This window comes from Neoarius graeffei, chromosome 23 (genome assembly GCF_027579695.1).
Source record: "Neoarius graeffei isolate fNeoGra1 chromosome 23, fNeoGra1.pri, whole genome shotgun sequence".
Lineage (NCBI taxonomy): Eukaryota > Metazoa > Chordata > Actinopteri > Siluriformes > Ariidae > Neoarius > Neoarius graeffei.
Window position 1 is genome coordinate 50,107,004 of NC_083591.1, and position 22,286 is coordinate 50,129,289.

At 41.2% G+C, this 22,286-nt stretch overlaps 1 protein-coding gene across 1 annotated transcript; it reads right to left on the bottom strand.

Moving 5' to 3' along the window:
• Positions 1 to 368: 368 nt before the first annotated feature.
• On the bottom strand, positions 369 to 18,620 carry LOC132871308 (GTPase IMAP family member 8-like). Its single transcript, XM_060905423.1, has 2 exons — positions 17,982 to 18,620; positions 369 to 2,606 (listed from the first exon to the last, which is right to left on the bottom strand). The coding sequence occupies exons 1-2, from the start codon at positions 18,618 to 18,620 to the stop codon at positions 1,302 to 1,304; spliced, it is 1,944 nt and encodes a 647-aa protein (XP_060761406.1). The 3' UTR covers positions 369 to 1,301.
• Positions 18,621 to 22,286: the final 3,666 nt, after the last annotated feature.

The window sequence follows — 22,286 nt, forward strand, 5'->3', positions numbered from 1 at the left end:
AGAATCTTTTTTTTCTGCTAGGTGGTAAGATAAGAAATGTATTAAATCAAAACAAAGACATATGAATAAAAATACATGAGACACTATTTGGAAAAATCCAAAATTTATTGTATTTATAAAAGATGTATTGTCATTCCTTACAATAGTCTACTAACCCCATACGTACTTTGTTGCATGCAAACTTATAAATCTGATTAATGGAATGTGTACATACAAGGAATGTGTATTAACATAGAAATATTTAGAATTACAGTTCTACTTACTATATTGATTTTTTTGTTTACAGTAAAATGTTTTGAAATTATTGCATCATTGAAAAGCCCAAAGACAGAATTGCTTTGTACTAGATGGCAAAGAATGCAAGCCCTACACCGACTATGATTAGTAGATGCAAAATGAATAATAAAAGAGATTATGATTGTAATAAAATTTAAAAAACATAAAACAGCTTTTTAAAGACATGTTTCGGCATATCCTATGCCATCTTCAGTTTCCTGAGGAATCCTATGCTTTATCTTAATTTTTTAATGTGTGTTGTAGTTGGTTGATTGGTTCATGGTGTATATATTGTCATGTGATGTAAGACTAGTAATTCCTTATTAAACTGAAGACGGTATGAGATATGCTGAAACATGTCTTTAAAAAAGTTGTTTTGTGTTTTTTAAATTTCTCTTAATTTTATTGCTATCAGTCAATATATTCAATAAGATCAATAACATATTTCTTATTTTTCCTGCACACTACAAGCATCTGATACGACCTAATTCCATCACACAGATTAGAGCAGCGGTGTGAAACTCAGGGGTAACAGGCCACAATACACTTAGTCCGATGTCAAATCAGCCAGATTGAATACAAACAAATGAACAATTCATTACTATTACCATATTCACATCCAAATTGTGGTTTTACCATGCAGTGTCTTGCATAAATATTCACCCCCTTGAACTTTTCCACATTTTGTAGTGTTACAAACTGGAATGGATTTAATTAGGATTATATTGGATTAATATGTGGACTGAATGAGGAAATGGAATCTGATATGATGATGTGTAAAACTGGTAGCTTGTTATTGGAAAATTACTGATCAACTTGTTGGTCTATTTTGCTCTCGAGTTGAAAAACAAATACAAGCTTTGTTAATATCTTGCAATTTGGTTTTGCTTCACAAGGCAGTAGTTACTGAGAATATTTTAGATTTATTTTCTGTGGCTGTTTTACACTCCTGGACTGGAGGACGGCAACATTACTGACTTTTCCAAACTTACATGATCAGACAGACATATGCTTTGACTTCTGTGTTACTGAATGGAACAAAGGCCAGTCACCAATGGAGCTACCTTTGCTGCTGCGGTACAGACTGCTAACACGGCAGCTGCAAGCTCTGGTCCGAGCAGTGCAGTTAACTCTGCCGCCAGTCCCACAGGTGCTGCAGCGGTGAAAAAAAGTGCAGGTCCCAATGCTAATCCAGCTCCAGCGCCTCCCAAAAAAATGATGAGGTACTTCAGAATAGTGAAATATTTTTCATCGTAATACCATCTGCTTTCATCTTCATTTGAAGCATTTTCTCTCACTTCTTGTTCTCTTCTCTGCTCTTCTTCCTTGCTCCATTTTTCCACATCCCTTTTCTTTTTTTCACTTTCTTCTATCTTTAATTCCATCTCTTTCTCCAGCTCTCTGAGCCTGTTTTCTGCAATCTTTAGAGATTCCTGCAGCAACTGCAGCTCTCCATAAGGTTTTTCATGTTTTTTGAGAATTTCTGCTGTTAAATGGCCGATTTCACCCTGGATTTGACTCCTGCGTCTTTCTATCTCCTGCTTGTCTTTCTCCAAGGCATTCATGATATCAGCCTTGCGACGTTCAGCCATCTGTTTAACTTCCTGCTTGGCTGTCTGAATTAATGCATTTAGTTTTTCTTGCTTTTTCTCTTCCAATATTGCCAGTGCTTTCTCTATAACCTTTGTTTCCTGGTTGGTGAAGTGACCATAGTTGTTCTGTTCCAGCATCTCATCCAGCTTCTTCAGGAGCCGTTCCACCTGGTCACGGTTCTCTGGGTTCTTGTTGTTGAAAGTCAAGAAACGGCCACCGAATCGTGCAATGACATCCTGGATTCTTTGACTCTGTCTCGATATAAACTGCTCAATTGGCTTTCCTTTCAGCTCGTCTTCATGGGTAAATATAATGATTGTGTGGTCACTCATGTTCTCCTTGAAAGCTGCCTCAATCATATCTAAAGTCTTCTGATGCTCCTCTGTGAAGCGAGTGATTGGTATGATGAGCAGAAATGCATGTGGTCCAGGTGAACACATGGTCAGACATCTTACCACGTCTTCTGTTACCTCACTTTGCTGGAGGGAGGTGTCAAACCAGCCAGGAGTGTCAATCAGTGCCAGGCTCCGCCCCTGAACTTCTCCACATTCCTTCTGGCATTTGTTTGTCACCGAGTCCATGCTCACTTCAGACGGGAAGCATTCTTTACCCAAGATGGTGTTTCCAGTGGCACTTTTACCTGAACCTGTTCTGCCCACCAGCACCAACCGTAGCTGATTTATTGGGGACTGAACGGCTCCATGGAGACTGGTGGAGTTTCGCCTCATCTCTGGATGCTGTTTGGACAGAAAGGCGACCTTATATTTTAGTAACACCAACAGAATAGTGTAGGATATATATGTATAAATCTATTAGTCTCCGTATCTCTCCGTTAGCCATTTAAACTGCATATGAAGTGATTTTTTTTCAAACATACAACTGCAAAGTTTAAGACAACAGTCATAAAAACTGATGTTTTTACGACACAAAGAATCTTCATGGGTTTACTAAAATATTGTCTGTTTTTAAGTCGCAGCCAAAATGCATCATACAGCACTGCTAAGACGTCACGCTGATTGCAAACTTACTATCACATTTCACTACGGCAGACAGTAAACCCAAACAAAGAGGAGGTCGATATTGTGTCATCAGAGCACCAAATAATGTGAGTTATATGAACATAAATTTTACCCCGGTACATGGATGCATCAGTTCCCATCCAATCCACCTCTGAGACAAAACCGGGTCATGTTTGTGCAGCGGCATCTACGGACTTTCATGAACTTCTGAGCAAATATACTGTGCTATGTTCAGCACATTTTGAAGACAGCTGTTATGAAAGAAGGTATTCTACCTTAATGGTTGGTGAAAATAAACTACATGCCATCCTGTGAAAAGAGTCCATACCAACCAGAGACTCTGTCATGATAAAGCCATCAGAAATCACCAGTGAACACCAAAAAAAACAAGTTTATATCCTAAAATGTTATATTTTCTGTCAGTAGCAATCGAACAATCTGTGTCACATGATTTATTGTTCTTATTGTCCTTATTGTGGATCAAATTTGTAGCAAGTAAGAATATTAAGACCTATTCTTGTAGAGATGGAATAATAAATAAACAGTCAGGCTAGCCTATTTATTATTCATTATGCAACAAAACTAGGTGGTGCTTCATAAAGAGCCTCATTAATACTACTAAAGGTAAAATGGAAACGAAAGCCTAGGTTTCATGTTAGTTTCATAAAACTGCCCAATTACTAAGAGAATTGTCGTCTTCATGCTGTGTGATGCATTTTATTCGCTCGATAGAACCGTCAAAAGCCATATTTCCAACAGCATCAACCACTTCTCGACAGCAGCCAAATTCCAATGTCCTCACAAGATTGGAAGCATCACAATGTTCACACTTGCACCTATATATAATAAAAATTATATTCATAACATTTTCAGCAAGCAGCCGGCTATAATTTGAATGAAAAAGGTATCGCTCTGTCATATCACCACACTAGAGATCAGACTGTCAGTCATACAAATGCCGCTGCACACGACATACAATTTATGTTTTGCTTTTCCTTTCCTTCAAATAATTTGTTTCTCCAAATAATGTAGTTTAAAACTAACCAAGCCTCAACTGCTCCTGTTCCTTCATAATATGCTTCTAATACAGTTTGACGAAGACCATCAATATCAGCTTGTTCATCCATATTGTTGTCTTGGTCTTCCTCTTTGTGAGTGGTTCATCTTTATATGGTGCATACTGGCTGTGAAAAACATCGTAGTCTGCTTCTGCTTCAATTGAACTAAATCATCATAAAACCTCAACTACATTCAATATAAAAATCTGGGTGGTATTTTTTGTCCCAGTGTAGATATATAGTAAGAACACGGAACAGATACTCTAATATGTGGGAAATCCCATTTCTCGGATAATCTCCTCAGCTATGACGCTGTATAGCCCTCAAGTATAACTATGTCATCACTTGTTTACCGCAATGCATTGTGGGGGATAACCGGGGTCGGTAGTTGAGCGATATGACGGATGTCAGATTAATTTTACATGAGAGTGACGTGAGAGGAGCGATTTTGCCGTGCTCTGTCGTGGAAGAGAATGAAATTGGTGATTTAAACAGGTGGATAAAATGTCAAGGGTTTATAGCAGGAAAATCGGAATCCAAATCAAGCTTGCTGAGAAGGTAAGAGTCTAGACCGAGTCTACCATACTGTACAACGACATCAAATCTCAGAATGTCTTATTTCTGAGGACGTATATTGGATCATGAAGCAATCTGAGACTTAAGTCTAAAATTGTTTCTTTTAATCTTCAGTTATTCCTTACCATTTTCTAAGAAGCTTTGTTCTAATGGAATCTTAGCCTTGTACTTAATCTTGATCCAGCACAATGAAAGTTACAGATGCAGTTCGGGAAACTGTTATGAAAAATCAACTGTTGACTTAAGTCTAAGATTGCTTCGTGATCCCGGGCCCAGATGAACAGTATCAAAACATTTTTAAATGAGTTAGTTAAATAAAACTTGATATCAGGAAACATTATGAAAAAAATAAACCAGAAACCCGCTGATCTGTCGTGTCATGTTCAGTAAAAGTGCATTTTCTCCAATAAATGGCACTAGTGAGGTATACTGAACATTATACATACCCGAAAGAGAACCCTTGGTGGTTTGGGAGTTTTATCGGTCCGACAGGCTCGTTCAGCTGCCGAGTGCTTCAGTATGTTGAGAGGCAAAGGCCCAAGAACGCGTCTTTGTTTTACAGGCTTTGGAATATCACTAGTTTCAGACGATGAACTATCGATTGTTATAATCTTCTATAACCGAAGGCCGTTCCGCAGACCATGGAACTATTGCTGAGTCACAGTTTAAGTACGTCTTTTTCACACCAGAGAAATGTAAGCTTCAAACACTTGTCCATTTCAATTGTCCATTTCTTTCTTCTCTTCTTCTCAACTGGCAGCTGATAAAAGCTCAAATGAGGTGTTCTCTTTCTTATGAAGACACAGTAAGGCACACAGCAGTTCACTTTAGGTGTGGTTAAAACCGGTTAGACAGAACAGTGCAGTGTTTAACAAAGGCGAAAGTAAACAATATGGCGGAGCTGACCCCAGGTATCGCCCATAATGCACTGAGGTAAACAAGCGATGATGTACTTATGGGTTAGGGTCATTGGTAGCTATCGAAAACTTGGTACGCCATTTTCTTAGCTACCGGAAAGGTAGCGTGTGTATAAGTGGATATATCACTTTTAGATATAACCAGAATTTGCGGAAATGTATAGAAATCTAAACATTTATTATATTGTGTCCGAATATAAACGCAAAAGTCGGCAATCTTTTATTATGAGGTTGACGGAATGCCTTAGGCCATCGAGAACTGGATCTGCCAGGAAAAGCAAAGCTCTGTGAAAAACACGCACTTTGCAACCAACATGATGTCATCAGTCTACATTCTGCAGTAAAACTCCGCCCAGTCCCCTGGACATATTTTTTTTTAAGATACAGCTGGGGTTATTGACTAAAATTTAATTGGGGTTTCTTTTGTTTTAACAGTTTTTCCACATACAAGTGTTTTATTTGCTGATTTCCCAGTAGGTGTAAAATTTTTTTTTAATATATATATATATAATCTCATTACCTGTATCCTCTTTATCCTGTTCTACAGGGTCGCAGGCAAGCTGGAGCCTATCCCAGCTGACTATGGGTGAAAGGTGGGGTACACCCTGGACAAGTCGCCAGGTCATCACAGGGCTGACACATAGACACAGACAACCATTCACACTCACATTCACACCTACGGTCACTTTAGAGTCACCAGTTAACCTAACCTGCATGTCTTTGGACTGTGGGGGAAACTGGAGCCCCCGGAGGAAACCCACGCGGACACGGGGAGAACATGCAAACTCCGCACAGAAAAGCCCTCGCCGGCCACGGGGCTCGAACCCGGACCTTCTTGCTGTGAGGCGACAGCGCTAACCACTACACCACCGTGCCATATATATATATATATAACACTTAATATGTATTTTACCTGATTCAAGAAACATAATTCTTACAGAGCTAACAATGAAACAATGAGAAAGAAACAACAGGAAATGTACTCACTTTTTACAATCACAGACAAAACCTTTTCTCAGAAAATGGAATTTTGGTCTCTCTCTCTCTCTCTTATACTTTGCCTTCTTCTCAGGCCCACTTTACACGGGGACGGTCTGAAACAAAAACGCAAAAGTCCGTTTTCGTTCTCACTTTTTTCCGCGTCTACACGACCGTTTTCAAGGAGGAAATCTGCATCTATACGGTGACGCATAAATGTGTGGAATTCAATTGGATGTTGTAATAGAGTGTGCCGAGCGGATGGAGTAGTCAGTCAGAATGATGAGCAAAACAAGGAAAATTCTTGTACAAAAATAGTTTTCTTTTTATTCTTAAGCCGGCAGTTAACACAAACAGGACAAACAAACAAACAAAAAAAAACCACTGATGACAAAACCAAACAAAAAAAAAAATTCTGGGACAAAATGCCCACGCAAGCTAGGCTACTCTGGCATTACTCACACAGAGCTCAAGTCATGCGTCCTCTCCCTGCAGAGGCCATCTCCCCAATGAACAGTGCAGCGCATATTTAAAAGACTACGGCACAGTCTTAACACAATTAAAATCAATCAACACATCTAGACAGATTTTAACAGTTCTAAACATTTTCACTGCATGCATTACACTCCTACAACAATGTGCAGACCTTAAATATTACAACAAACACTTACGTAAGATTTTTAGACCATTTCTCTCCGCTCTAATGAGCTGCTTTCCCACGCATCGCGGAAGAAACCTTGAAAAGCGCTTTCAGACCTGCATTCCGGTTTGGTCCCGCACCCGGAAGACTACAGCAGGTAAATGGCTACAAACATTTCTGGCTGATGTTAGATAAACTCTAGCAGAAAAGGATTCAGATGTTAAACGTGCGCACTTAATGAATCTTTATACGCTATTGTTTATAGTGAAAACTAATAAATGCTTGCGCTGTTTAAACCTGTGTCGCGTCTTTTACTATGAACACATGTACCAAACATTTCAGGTTTACATATCTAAAAGTTGTAACAAATGTACCCGTAACAAAACATACTTGTAAAGCCCCCATTACCAAACCCACAACAAACATACAACACAGATTGTATTTGGAATGTCTTTGCAACTGTGGTTTAGTCCATTGCACTTGACCATTGAAACATGACCAGCAGGAGGAAACGCTGTTTAGTGACAGACGCATTGCGCTCTGTCACAGATGTGCATGCCAGGCGGTGCTGTGAAAGACCTCCGCTATGTCTGCACGCATGCGCAACGTCTTCCGTCTTGTCTGATCTGCACATCTGCGCCACGAAAACTTTGACTACTCTGGCTATGGTAAGTAAGAAAGTAAGTAAAAAAGTAAGAGCATGCTATACCCGCCTCTGTTCATTAACGGTATATGTGCAGATTCGGTATAGATGTTCGAAGGACTCCTGGACGTTTATTAAAGCTGCCAGAGCAGCTTGAAGGTCCGTTGGATCGATGTAATCAGACATGCTCTTACTTTTTTACTTACTTTCTTACTTTCCGGGCTGGCATGTACAGTATATGACATATGTATGATGTAAACGTGTACCCGACGTGAGCAGATCCGAGCAGAGTTTCGCGTATTGGGTAGTTCAGACGGATATGCAACGGGGGCCGTTTTTAACTTATCCACTTTGGAAGGCGTGTTCAATTTTTTCCGTTTTTCAGCCTCGGAAACGCCGTCCCCGTGTAGACGAAAGGCACTTCCGATAAAATATTTAGTCGTTTTTACCCGACAGCGTCCTCGTGTAAACGGGCCCTCAGTTTCATTCCTTAGCTAAAGAATAATGATACTGCAATATGTAAAGCCACTGGGGCCAAAAGGAGATCCCTGGTACAGTACACCTGCTCAGCTCAACTCTGCAGAGCTTCCAGGGGCCTCTGGCAGTCCCCAGACCCCCAGCCTGACTAGGTTGATGCCCTCCCTTTCCCATTTTCCTGGGTCTGCCACCTTTGTAGCAAGTAAGAATATTAAGACCTATTCTTGTAGAGATTGAATAATAAATAAATATTCAGGCTACCCTATTTATTATTCATTCTACAACAAAACTAGGTAGTGCTTCGTAAAGAGCCTCATCAATACCACTAAAGGTAAAATGGAAACGAAAGCCTAGGTTTCGTGTTAGTTTCATAAAACCGCCCAATTACTCAGAGCAATGTAGTCTTCATGCTTCATGTGATGCATTTTATTCACTCGATAGAACCGTCAAAAGCCATATTTCCAACAGCATCAACCACTTCTTAACTGCCAAATTCCAATGTCATCACAAGATTGGAAGCATCACAATGTTCACATTTGCACCTACAGTGGTGCTTGAAAGTTTGTGAGCCCTTTAGAATTTTCTATATTTCTGCATAAATATGACCTAAAACATCATCAGATTGTCACACAAGTCCTAAAAGTATATAAAGAGAACCCAGTTAAACAAAGGAGACAAAAATATTATTCTTGGTCATTTATTTATTGAGGAAAATGATCCAATATTACATATCTGTGAGTGGCAAAAGTATGTGAACCTTTGCTTTCAGTATCTGGTGTGACCCCCCCTTGTGCAGCAATAACTGCAACTAATGGCCCTTTTCCACTACCCTTTTTCAGCTCACTTCAGCTCGCTTCAGCTCACTTCAGCCCGACACGGCTCGCGTTTCGACTACCAAAAACCAGCACGACTCAGCTCGTTTCAGCCCTGCTTAGCCCCTAAAACTCGCACCGTTTTGGAGTAGGGCTGAAGCGAGCCAAACCGTGCCGACTGAGGCTGGGGGCGTGAGCAGACACTCCCCTGTGCACTGATTGGTGAGGAGGAGTGTCCTCACATGCCCACACACGCCCCGCGAGCGCGCTGGGATCTGTAAACACCGCAAACCCGGAAGAAGAATAATTATGAATTACGAGAATTTCTGAAGCCTTATGTGCCTCGCCTCATCTATACGCTCTTGCCAGTATCTGTTGGCGTTGTAGGTGACAACAAGCCACAGCACCAAGACCAGCAATACTAACGACTCCATGTCCTCCATGTTTATTGTTTACTATTCGGGTCGTGAGACTACCGCTTAAAAGCTCACTGAATCAGTGACATACAGAGCATCGTGGACGAGTTCGCGGAGCGCAAGGCTCGCCGTATGCCCTTCAAATAATGCGTGCAGTAGGCTATTGATGTTTTATTATGAGCCATGTACAGTATGTCGCCGAATGTTTTTTTGTTTGAGTTACATGTTCGTTTGAAGGACTTAATGTACAAAATAACATAGTTGCACCCCGTAGTGTTGAAATTGGTAAACACAGTGCATTCAGTGAGGTCTGCACCGCCCTCCTTTTATTTCTGACTCTTCCTGTCACCGTTGCAACCTCTGAGCGCTCATTCGTATGCCCTTCAAATAATGTGCGCAGTATAGGCTATTGATGTTTTATTATGAGCCATGTACAGTATCCTAATGTTTTTTGTTTCTGAGTTACATGTTCGTTTGAAGGACTTGATGTACTAAATAACATAGTTGCACCCGGTAGTGTTGAAATTGGTAAACACCGCAGTTGCGGACATTTTGTAGCCTAAAATGATGTTATGATAAGCTTTAATAAAATGCCCGGTCATTTGCCCCGCCCCCGGCCCGGCTCTGACTTGTTCCGCCACTGTCACTGATGTCACTGTTTGCGCTGCTTAACGACATCACGTGACGTCCACCCACTTTCGCTAACTCCACCCAATGTGTCCACCCACTTCCAGCCAGCACGGTTCAGCGCGGTTGTAGTCGAAATGCAACTTCAATAGCCCCGCTCAGCCCGACTCAGCTCGACTCGGCATGGCACGGCTCAGCCGCGTTTGTAGTGGAAAAGCGGCATAAATGTTTCCGGTAACTGTTGATCAGTCCTGCACACCGGCTTGGAGGAATTTTAGCCCATTCCTCCATACAGAACAGCTTCAACTCTGGGATGCTGGTGGGTTTCCTCACATGAACTGCTCGCTTCAGGTCCTTCCACAACATTTCGATTGGATTAAGGTCAGGACTTTGACTTGGCCATTCCAAAACATTAACTTTATTCTTCTTTAACCATTCTTTGGTAGAACGACTTGTGTGCTTAGGGTCGTTGTCTTACTGCATGACCCACCTTCTTTTGAAATTCAGTTCATGGACAGATGTCCTGACATTTTCCTTTAGAATTCGCTGGTATAATTCAGAATTCATTGTTCCATCAATGATGGTAAGCTGTCCTGACCCAGATACAGCAAAACAGGCCCAAACCATGATACTACCACCACCATGTTTCACAGACGGGATAAGGTTCTTATGCTGGAATGCAGTGTTTTCCTTTCTCCAAACATAACGCTTCTCATTTAAACCAAAAAGTTCTATTTTGGTCTCATCCATCCACAAAACATTTTTCCAATAGCCTTCTGGCTTGTCCACGTGATCTTTAGCAAACTGCAGACGAGTAGCAATGTTCTTTTTGGAGAGCAGTGGCTTTCTCCTTGCAACCCTGCCATGCACACCATTGTTGTTCAGTGTTCTCCTGATGGTGGACTCATGAACAATAGCATTAGTCAATGTGAGAGTGGCCTTCAATTGCTTAGAAGTTACCCTGGGGTCCTTTGTGACCTTGCCGACTACGTATTACACGCCTTGCTCTTGGAGTGATCGTTGTTGGTCGACCACTCCTGGGGAGGGTAACAATGGTCTTGAATTTCCTACATTTGTACACAATCTGTCTGACTGTGGAATGGTGGAGTCCAAACTCTTTAGAGACGGTTTTGTAACCTTTTCCAGCCTGATGAGCATCAACAACACTTTTTCTGAGGTCCTCAGAAATCTCCTTTGTTCGTGCCATGATACACTTCCACAAACATGTGTTGTGAAGATCAGACTTTGATAGATCCCAGTTCTTTAAATAAAACAGGGTGCCCACTCACACCTGATTGTCATCCCACTGATTGAAAACACCTGACTCTAATTTCACCTTCAAATTCACTGCTAATCCTAGAGGTTCACATACTTTTGCCACTCACAGATATGTAACATTGGATCATTTTCCTCAGTAAATAAATGACCAAGTATAATAGTCTCATTTGTTTAACTGGGTGCTCTTTATCTACTTTTAGGGCTTGTGTGAAAATCTGATGATGTTTTAGGTCATATTTATGCAGAAATATAGAAAATTCCAAAGGGTTCATAAACTTTCAAGCACCACTGTATATATAGTAAAATTAATACTAAAGCTGGTATTACCAGGCAACGCAAGCAACCATTCTGTCAGGAAAACCTGTATCTCCCATCTGATAGACGCTGAGATTGCAGAGAATTATGTGGCCCAACTCAGCGGGCACAAAAACCTGAAAAGTCTAGATGCCTATAAATCTGCTTCTGCTGGTCATCAAAGGAACATGTCAAAGGTGCTCTCCAGATCAAACACACAACAAAGTCTACTGGTTCAGTCCTCCGCAAGTGCTAACTATTGTCAAGAATCTGCAAGTACTACAGCTTCTGGTTTGTTTTCTGGTGCCAACATTGGGAAGTTTGAAGGATGCACGTTCCATTTCAATTTTGCTGGTCCTAGCATAAGCGATACTTCTTCTCGCTGTGCAACCAAAAGAAGGCGCTTCAACTTTCTTGACTCTGATTCAGATTAATAAAAAACATTTTCCTTTCTTCCAGGTGAACAGTGATTTCTTTGAAAAGATGGTTATGCTCACATTTTTGGCATGTTTTGTCGCCTAGATCAGGGAAGTGATCTAGATCAAGTTTTCTTTTCGGAAAATTCCGAGCTCCTGTAGCTTGTCAAACAGGTTTCTGATATATATCTATATATACTGTGTGTGTAATATATATATATATATATATATATATATATATATATATATATATATATATTTTATTTTTTTTTAAATAAATAGATGTTATTTACTATGATGAAAGCGCCTGGTTTTGTGTGGCCTAGATCAAGTTTTTTTATTTTTGGAAAATTCCGAGCTGACATAGCTTGTCAAACAGGTTTTTGACAAGCTTGTAGCAGGTTTGTTCTAAATATGGTTTCCCTTTCGGGCGCTTTCATTTTCTGTTAGAATTTGGGAAAAAAAAATATAAATATATTATGTACCAGCTTAAGGTCGGTCCGTATCGTGAAGTACCGTGACCTCGGCCTTGAAAATACTGACCTCGGCCCAGAGGCGTCGGTCAGTATTTTCAAGACCTCGGTCACGGTATTTCACGATACGGACCTCCCAGCTGGTAAATAATATATATTTCAGTTCCATGAGCTGTATTTAAGCAGGAAATGAGAAGCATCATTGACAAATTCTACAAACTCTAGAATAACAGAATCTTTTTTTTTCTGCTAGGTGGTAAGATAAGAAATGTATTAAATCAAAATGAAGATATATGAATAAAAATACATGAGACACTATTTGGAAAAATCCAAAATTTATTGTATTTATGAAAGATGTATTGTCATTCCTTACAATAGTCTACTAACCCCATACGTACTTTGTTGCATGCAAACTTATAAATCTGATTAATGGAATGTGTACATACAAGGAATGTGTATTAACATAGAAATATTTAGAATTACAGTTCTACTTACTATATTGATTTTTTTGTTTGCAGTAAAATGTTTTGAAATTATTGCATCATTGAAAAGCCCAGCGACAGAATTGCTTTATACTAGATGGCAAAGAATGCAAGCCCTACACCGACTATGATTAGTAGATGCAAAAATGAATAATAAAAGAGATTATGATTGTAATAAAATTTAACAAACACAAAACAACGTTTTAAAGACATGTTTCGGCATATCCTCTGCCATCTTCAGTTTCCTGAGGAATCCTATGCTTTATCTTCATTTTTTAATTTGTGTTGTAGTTGGTTGATTGGTTCATGGTGTATATATTGTCATGTGATGTAAGACTAGTCATTCCTTATTAAACTGAAGACGGTATGAGATATGCTGAAACATGTCTTTAAAAAAGTTGTGTTTTTAAAATTTCTCTTAATTTTATTGCTATCAGTCAATATATTCAATAAGATCAATAACATATTTCTTATTTTCCCGTACACTACAAGCATCTGATACGACCTAATTCCATCACACAGATTAGAGCAGCGGTGTGAAACTCAGGGGTGACAGGCCACAATACACTTAGTCCGATGTCAAATCAGCCAGATTGAATATATTTCACTTACAAAACAAATGAAAAATTCATTACTATTACCATATTCACATCCAAATTGCGGTTTTACCATGCAGTGTCTTGCATAAATATTCACCCCCTTGAACTTTTCCACATTTTGTAGTGTTACAAACTGGAACTAGAATGCATTTAATTGGGATTATATTGGACTAATATATGGATTTAATGAGAAAATGGACTCCGATGTGATATGTAAAATTGGTAGCTTGTTATTGGAAAATTACTGATCAATTTATTGGTCTATTTTGCTCTCGAGTCGAAAAACAGATACAAGCTTTGTTAATATCTTGCAATTTGGTAATGCTTCACAAGGCAGTAGTTACTGAGAATATTTTAGATTTATTTTCTGTGCCTGTTTTACGCTCCTGGACTGGAGGTATTAGGACTGGGACTGTTTTGGCCTCTAGAGGCCGCTGTTATTTCCTTTTCTTGTCATGTTTGTTTTGGCCTCTAGAGGTCGCCACTGTTCCTGTGTTTTGTGTTTGTCTTTATTGCCTGTTTTGTCTACATTAGTGTCACCTGTGTTCAATTTATTTTGTGTATAAATACTCCTCTGTTTGTCCCCTCCTCACGGAGTCTTTATGCTATGCTGTTAGTGCCAGTTCCCTCTGTCCCATGTACCTTGCCTGTGTCTTTGTATTCTTGGTTTTTGCTTCTTTCTTTTGGACTTTGTGGATTTTGTTTTGACCTTTGGATCTTCTGAGCGTTTGAGTTTTTGCCTCTTCTTTTCTTATTTGGATTTTGGACTTTGAACCTTGGGATATTTTATTTTTGTTTATCTTCTGAGCTTTGGATTATTCTTTTTGTTTTTTCCCTTGGATTGTACATATTGTAAATAAACTGTTTTTGATACTCTACTTTCGCCTCATGCCTCTGCACTTGAGTCATCCCCCTAGTGGGAGTTTGCTGGATTATCACACCAGTGACCCGGGTTCGAATCCCAGCAAAACCCTAACAGAAAGACTCCGTCATGACCGACTCAGCAGAGGCTGCTACAACTGTCTACCCGGCCAACCTACAGGGAATTATGGCAGCTTTGACACGCTTCGGAGCGACCATGGACGAACTCTCACAAGCCAACATGAGGCCCTTGCTTGCCACGAGGTACTGCTTCAGCAAATTGGGAAAACGCTGACACCTCTGCCCGCATCTCCTGATCCAGCTCCCGCTCCAGTGCCTCCCACCACACTGTCTCCTTCACCTCGTGAACCCAGCCTTCCTGCACCACAGAGGTATGACGGCAAGCACTGTGAGTGCTGGGAGTTCCTTACCCAGTGCCAACTCACCTTTGAGCTCCAGCCTACCACCTACACTTCAGATTGCCTTTGTGATAACCTTGTTAGCTGGTAAGGCACGAGCTTGGGCAACAGCTATCTGGCAGAGACGGGGACCCGAGTGCTCTGATTTTGAACTGTTTACTGAAGAGATGCTTCAGGTCTTTGACCAGGCGGACATCAGTACCGACGCAGCCAGAAAGCTCATGTCCATCCGGCAAGGAGGAAGTGTCGCAGACTACGCCATATCGTTCCGAACACTCGCAGCAGTCAGCGGATGGAACGAGGCTGCTCTGGTTTCAGCCTTTCACCATGGTTTGTCTGACCCCATCAAAGACGGCCTGGCCTCTATCGGATGCCCAAGTGACCTCGAAACTCTGATCTCACATGCTATTCGTCTGGACAACAGGATTAGAGAACGCCGCCAAGTCCTGAGTCTCCCCGGTCTCACTGCCTGAATATGGAGCCCGTCTACCTCCTCCAGTGACTGTCCAGAGCCCATGCAAGTTGGCCGTACTCGTCTCTCCGCAGCTGAGAGGGAGCGCAGAAGGAGGGATAAGTGCTGCATCTACTGTGGCAAGCCTGGCCATTTCCGAGCATCATGTACCGAGCTCTTGGGAAAAGGACCGCCCCATCCAGCCGAGGGAGGGTTGTGACGGGGCCTACCCTCTCTCCTGAACTCCCTGGCCAAGGAGTCTACATCCCGGTCTCCATCTCCTGGGGTGAGTCCGTCCACTCTTGTCAAGCCTTGTTAGACTCCGGGGCGGCTGGAAACTTTATGGATGTTCACTTTGCCCCAAGTATCAATGTCCCTACTGCACCTCTTGAAGTCCCACTGTCTGTGTCTGCCCTCGATGGCCAAGCTTTAGGTGACAGAAGAGTCACCCAAGTTACTTCTCCAGTCTTTCTCCAGTCTCAAGGTCACAAGGAAGAGATATCCCTGCATCTTATTCATTCACCAGAGTTCCCAGTGATTCTAGGCCTTCCTTGGCTTACCCACCACAACCCTCGCATAGACTGGGTAACAAGCCAGGTTGTGGAATGGGGCCCTGCGTGCCATGCCTCTTGTCTGCTCTCTAGCCCTCCTGTGTCTCCTGCCGAGCCCCCTGATCTCACCGAGCTATCTCAAGTTCCCACAGAGTACTGGGATTTGAAGGAGGTATTTAGCAAAAGCAGGGCCGCCGTTCTTCCTCCGCACCGGGCCTACAACTGTGCCATCGACTTGCTCCCTGGGACGACCCCTCCTCGGGGCAGACTGTTCTCCCTCTCTCAGCCAGAATGCAAGGCCATGGAGGAATACCTCAAGGATGCCCTGGTCTCTGGGTTCATTCGACCCTCCACCTCACCTGCTGGTGCAGGCTTCTTCTTTGTCGGCAAAAAGGATGGGGGGCTCCGACCATATATTGACTACAGGGGCCTGAACAAGATCACTGTGTGCAACCACTATCCCCTTCCGCTGATGTCCTCAGCATTCGACCTGCTCCAAGGCACCACCGTCTTCACCAAGTTGGACCTACGGAACGCATACCACTTCATCCGTATCCAACAGGGAGACGAGTGGAAGACTGCCTTTAACACCCCGTCAGGGCACTACGAGTACCAGGTGATGCCCTTCGGACTCACCAACGCACCAGCTGTTTTTCAGGCCCTAATCAACGACGTCTTGAGGGACATGATTAACCAGTACGTCTTTGTCTACCTCGACAACATCTTGGTATTTTCCAAGACCTTGCAGGAGCACCACCACCATGTCCGCCAGGTTCTCCAGAGGCTGCTACGGAACAATCTGTTTGCAAAGGCCCAGAAATGCGAGTTTCATGTCCCCAAGGTCTCCTTCCTGGGATTTATTGTACGGACGGGACAACTCCAAATGGACCCAGCCAAGACCCTGGCCATCCGGGACTGGCCCACTCCCAAGTCCGTCAAGGAGGTGCAGCGTTTTTTAGGATTCGCTAACTTTTACCGCAAGTTCGTCAGGAACTTCAGTTCCATAGCAGCACCCATGTCAGATCTCACCAAAGGGACTGGTGGATCTTATGTCTGGTCTCCTCAGGCGGAAAAGGCGTTTAAAGACCTCAAGCACCGCTTCTGCACGGCACCCATTCTGGTCCTCCCGGACACCTCCCAACCATTCATCGTGGAGGTGGACGCCTCGGACAGTGGTGTCAGCGCAGTACTCTCTCAATGTTCGGAAGGAAAGTTGCACCCCTGCGCATACTTCTCCCACCGAGCTTTGGATTATTCTTTTTGTTTTTTCCCTTGGATTGTACATATTGTAAATAAACTGTTTTTGATACTCTACTTTCGCCTCACGCCTCTACACTTGGGTCATCCCGCTGGTGGCCTAGTGGGGGTTTGCTGGATTATCACACCAGTGACCTGGGTTTGAATCCCAGCAAAACCCTAACAGGAGGACTGCAACATTACTGAATTTTCCAAACTTACATGATCAGACAGATATATGCTTTGACTTCTGTGTTACTGAATGGAACAACGGTCATTCACCAATAGAGCTACCTTTGCTGTTGTACACATTAAAATAGATCTTTTTGTAGGTGCTTCTAACGTGGTAGCTGCAAGCTCTGGTTCGAGCAGTGCAGGTAACTCTGTCGCCGGTCCCACAGGTGCTGCAGTGGTGGAAAAAAGTGCACGTCCCAATGCTAATCCAACTCCAACGCCTCCCAAAAAAATGACGAGGTACTACAGAATAGTGAAATATTTTTCATTGTAATACCATCTGCTTTCATCTTCATTTAAAGCTTTGTCTCTCTTCTTGTTCTCTTCTCTGTTCTTCTTCCTTGCTCCATTTTCCACGTCCCCTTTCTGTTTTTCACTTTCTTGTATCTTTAATTCCATCTCTTTCTCCAGCTCTCTGAGGCTGTTTTCTGCAATCTTTAGAGATTCCTGCAGCAACTGCAGCTCTCCAGAAGGTTTTTCATGGTTTTTGTCAATTTCTGCTGTTAAATGGCCGATTTCACACTGGATTTGACTCCTGCGTATTTCTATCTCCTGCTTGTCTATCTCCAAGGTTTTCATGATTGGCCTTCTGAATTGATGCATTTAGTTTTTCTTGCTTTTTCTGTTCCAATATTGCCAGTGTTTTCTCTATAACCTCTGTTTTCTGGTTGGTGAAGTGACCATAGTTTTTGTGTTCCAGCATCTCATCCAGCTTCTTCAGGAGCCATTCCACCTGGTCCCGGTTCTCCGGGTTCTTGTTGTTGAAAGCCAAGAAACGGCCACCGAATCGTGCAATGACATCCTGGATTCTTTGGCCCTGTTCGGATATAAACTGCTCAATTGTCTTTCCTTTCAGCTCATCTTCATGGGTAAATATGATGATCGTGTGGTCACTGATGTTCTCCTCGAAAACTGCCTCAATCATATCTAAAGTCTTCTGCTGCTCCTCTGTGAAGCGAGCGATTGGTATGATGAGCAAAAATGCATGTGGTCCAGGTGAACACATGGTCAGATATCTTGGCACTTCTTCTGTTACCTCACTTTGCTGGACAGAGGTGTCAAACCAGCCAGGAGTGTCAATCAGCACCAGGCTCCGCCCCTGAACCACTCCAGATTCCTTCTGGCATTGGTTTGTCACTGAGTCCATGCTCAGTTGAGATGTGAAGCATTCTTTACCCAAGATGGTGTTTCCAGTGGCACTTTTACCTGAACCTGTTCTGCCCACCAGCACCAACCGTAGCTGATTTATTGGGGACTGAACGGCTCCATGGAGACTGGTGGAGTTTTGCCTCATCTCTGGATGCTGTTTGGACAGAAAGGCGACCTTATATGGTATGTCAGTAACACCAACAGAATAGTGTAGGATATATAAATCTATTAGTCTCCGTATCTCTCCACACTGTAAAATATAATAAGTTGACTTTACTTAAAAAAAATATGCAAAGTCGTTGCCTCAAAAAAAGTCATTTATGTTGATTTAGATAAATTAGATTGGGTTAACTTATTTTTTGTGAGTTTGCAGTACTCAAATTAACTTAGATTAGTTTGATTACATTAACTTATTTATTTTGAGTTTGCAGTACTCACATAAACTTATATTAATTTGATTACATTAACTTAAAATAAATAAGTTAATGTAATCAAAATTATATAAGATGAGTACTGCAAACTCACAATAAATAAGTTAATGTAATCAAATTAATATAAGTTTATGTGAGTACTGCAAACTCAAAATAAATAAGTTAATGTAATCAAACTAATCTAAGTTAATTTGAGTACTGCAAACTCACAAAAAATAAGTTAACCCAATCTAATTTATCTAAATCAACATAAATGACTTTTTTTGAGGCAACGACTTTGCATATTTTTTTTAAGTAAAGTCAGCTTATTATATTTTACAGTGCATTAGCCATTTAAACTGCATATGAAGTGATTTTTTTTCAAACATACAACTGCAAAGTTTAAGACAACAGTCATAAAAACTGATGTTTTTACGACGCAAAGAATTTTCATGGGTTTACCAAAATATTGTCTGTTTTTAAGTCGCAGCCAAAATGCATCATACAGCACTGCTAAGACATCACGCTGATTGCAAACTTACTATCACATTTCACTACGGCAGACAGTAAACCCAAACAAAGAGGAGGTCGATATTGTGTCATCAGAGCACCAAATAATGTGAGTTATATGAAAATAAATTTTACCCCGGTACATGGATGCATCAGTTCCCATCCATTCCAGCTCTGAGACAAATCCGGGTCATGTTTGTGTAGCAGCATCTACCGGACTTTCATGAACTTCTGAGCAAATATACTGTGCTATGTTCAGCACATTTTGAAGACAGCTGTTATGAAAGAAGGTATTCTGCCTTAATGGTTGGTGAAAATAAACTACACGCCATCCTGTGAAAAGAGTCCATACCAACCAGAGACTCTGTCACGATAAAGCCATCAGAAATCACCAGTGAACACCAAAAAAAACAAGTTTATATCCTAAAATGTTATATTTTCTGTCAGTAGCAATCGAACAATCTGTGTCACATGATTTATTATTCTTATTGTCCTTTCTGTGGACCAAATTTGTAGCAAGTAAGAATATTAAGACCTATTCTTGTAGAGATGGAATAATAAATAAACAGTCAGGCTAGCCTATTTATTATTCATTATACAACAAAACTAGGTCATGCTTCATAAAGAGCCTCATTAATACTACTAAAGGTAGAATGGAAACGAAAGCCTAGGTTTCATGTTAGTTTCATAAAACTGCCCAATTACTAAGAGAATTGTCGTCTTCATGCTGTGTGATGCATTTTATTCACTCGATAGAACCGTCAAAAGCCATATTTCCAACAGCATCAACCACTTCTCAACAGCAGCCAAATTCCAATGTCCTCACAAGATTGGAAGCATCACAATGTTCACACTTGCACCTATATATAATAAAAATTATATTCATAACATTTTCAGCAAACAGCCGGCTATAATTTGAATGAAAAGGTATCGCTCTGTCATATCACCACACTAGAGATCAGACTGTCAGTCATACAAATGCCGCTGCACACGACATACAATTTATGTTTTGCTTTTCCTTTCCTTCAAATAATTTGTTTATTCAAATAATGTAGTTTAAAACTAACAAAGCCTCAAATGCTCCTGTTCCTTCACAATATGCTTCTAATACAGTTTGACTAAGACCATCAATATCAGCTTGTTCATCCATATTTGTTGTCTTGGTCTTGCTCTTTGTGAGTGGTTCATCTTTATATGGTGTATACTGGCTGTGAAAAATGTCGTTGTCTGCTTCTGCTTCATTTGAACTAAATCATCATCATAAAACATCAACTACATTCAGTATAAAAATCTGGGTGGTATTTTTTGTCCCGGTGTAGATATATAGTAGGAACACGGAACAGATACTCTAATATGTGGGAGATCCTATTTCTCAGATAATCTCCTCAGCTATGACGCTGTATAGCCCTCAAGTATAACTATGTCATCACTTATTTACCGCAATGCATTGTGGGGGATAACCGGGGTCGGTAGTTGAGCGATATGACGGATGTCAGATTAATTTTACATGAGAGTGACGTGAGAGGAGCGATTTTGCCGTGCTCTGTCGTGGAAGAGAATGAAATTGGTGATTTAAACAGGTGGATAAAATGTCGAGGGTTTATAGCAGGAAAATCGGAATCCAAATCAATCTTGGTGAGAAGGTAAGAGTCTAGACCGAGTCTACCATACTGTACAACGACATCAAATATCAGAATGTCTTATTTCCGAGGACGTATATTGGATCATGAAGCAATCTGAGACTTAAGTCTAAAATTGTTTCTTTTAATCTTCAGTTATTCCTTACCATTTTCTAAGAAGCTTTGTCCGAATGGAATCTTAGCCTTGTACTTAATCTTGATCCAGCACAATGAAAGTTACAGATGCAGTTCGGGAAACTGTTATGAAAAATCAACTGTTGACTTAAGTCTAAGATTGCTTCATGATCCCGGGCCCAGATGAACAGTATCAAAACATTTTTAAATGAGTTAAATAAAACTTGATATCAGGAAACATTATGAAAAAAATAAACCAGAAACCCGCTGATCTGCTGTGTCATGTTCAGTATAAGTGCATTTTCTTCAATAAATGCCACTAGTGAGGTACACTGAACATTATACATACCCGAAAGAGAACCCTTGGTGGTTTGGGAGTTTTATCGGTCTGACAGGCTCGTTCAGCTGCCGAGTGCTTCAGTATGTTGAGAGGCAAAGACCCAAGAATGCGTCTTTGTTTTACAGGCATTGGAATATCACTAGTTTCAGACAATGAACTATCGATTTTTATAATCTTCTATAACCGAAGGCCGTTCCGCAGACCATGGAACTATTGCTGAGTCACAGTTTAAGTACGTCTTTTTCCCACCAGAGAAATGTAAGCTACAAACACTTGTCCATTTCAATTGTCCATTTCTTTCTTCTCTTCTTCTCGACTGGCAGCTGATAAAACCTCAAATGAGGTGTTTTCTTTGTTGTGGAGACACAGTAAGACACACAGCAATTCACTTTAGGTGTGGTTAAAACTGGTTACACGGAACAGTGCAGTGTTTAACAAAGGCGAAAGTAAACAATATGGCGGAGCTGACCCCAGGTATCGCCCATAATGCACTGAGGTAAACAAGTGATGATGAACTTATGGGTTAGGGTTATTGGTAGCTATCGAAAACTTGGTACGCCATTTTCTTAGCTACCGGAAAGGTAGCGTGTGTATAAGTGAATATATCACTTTCAGATATAACCAGAATTTGCGGAAATGTATAGAAATCTAAACATTTATTATATTGTGTCCGAATATAAATGCAAAAGCCGGCAATCTTTTATTATGAGGTTGGCGGAACGCCTTAGGCTATCGGTTCCCAAACTGTGGTACGCGTACCCCTAGGGGTACGCGATGTGATTGTAGGGGGTACGTGG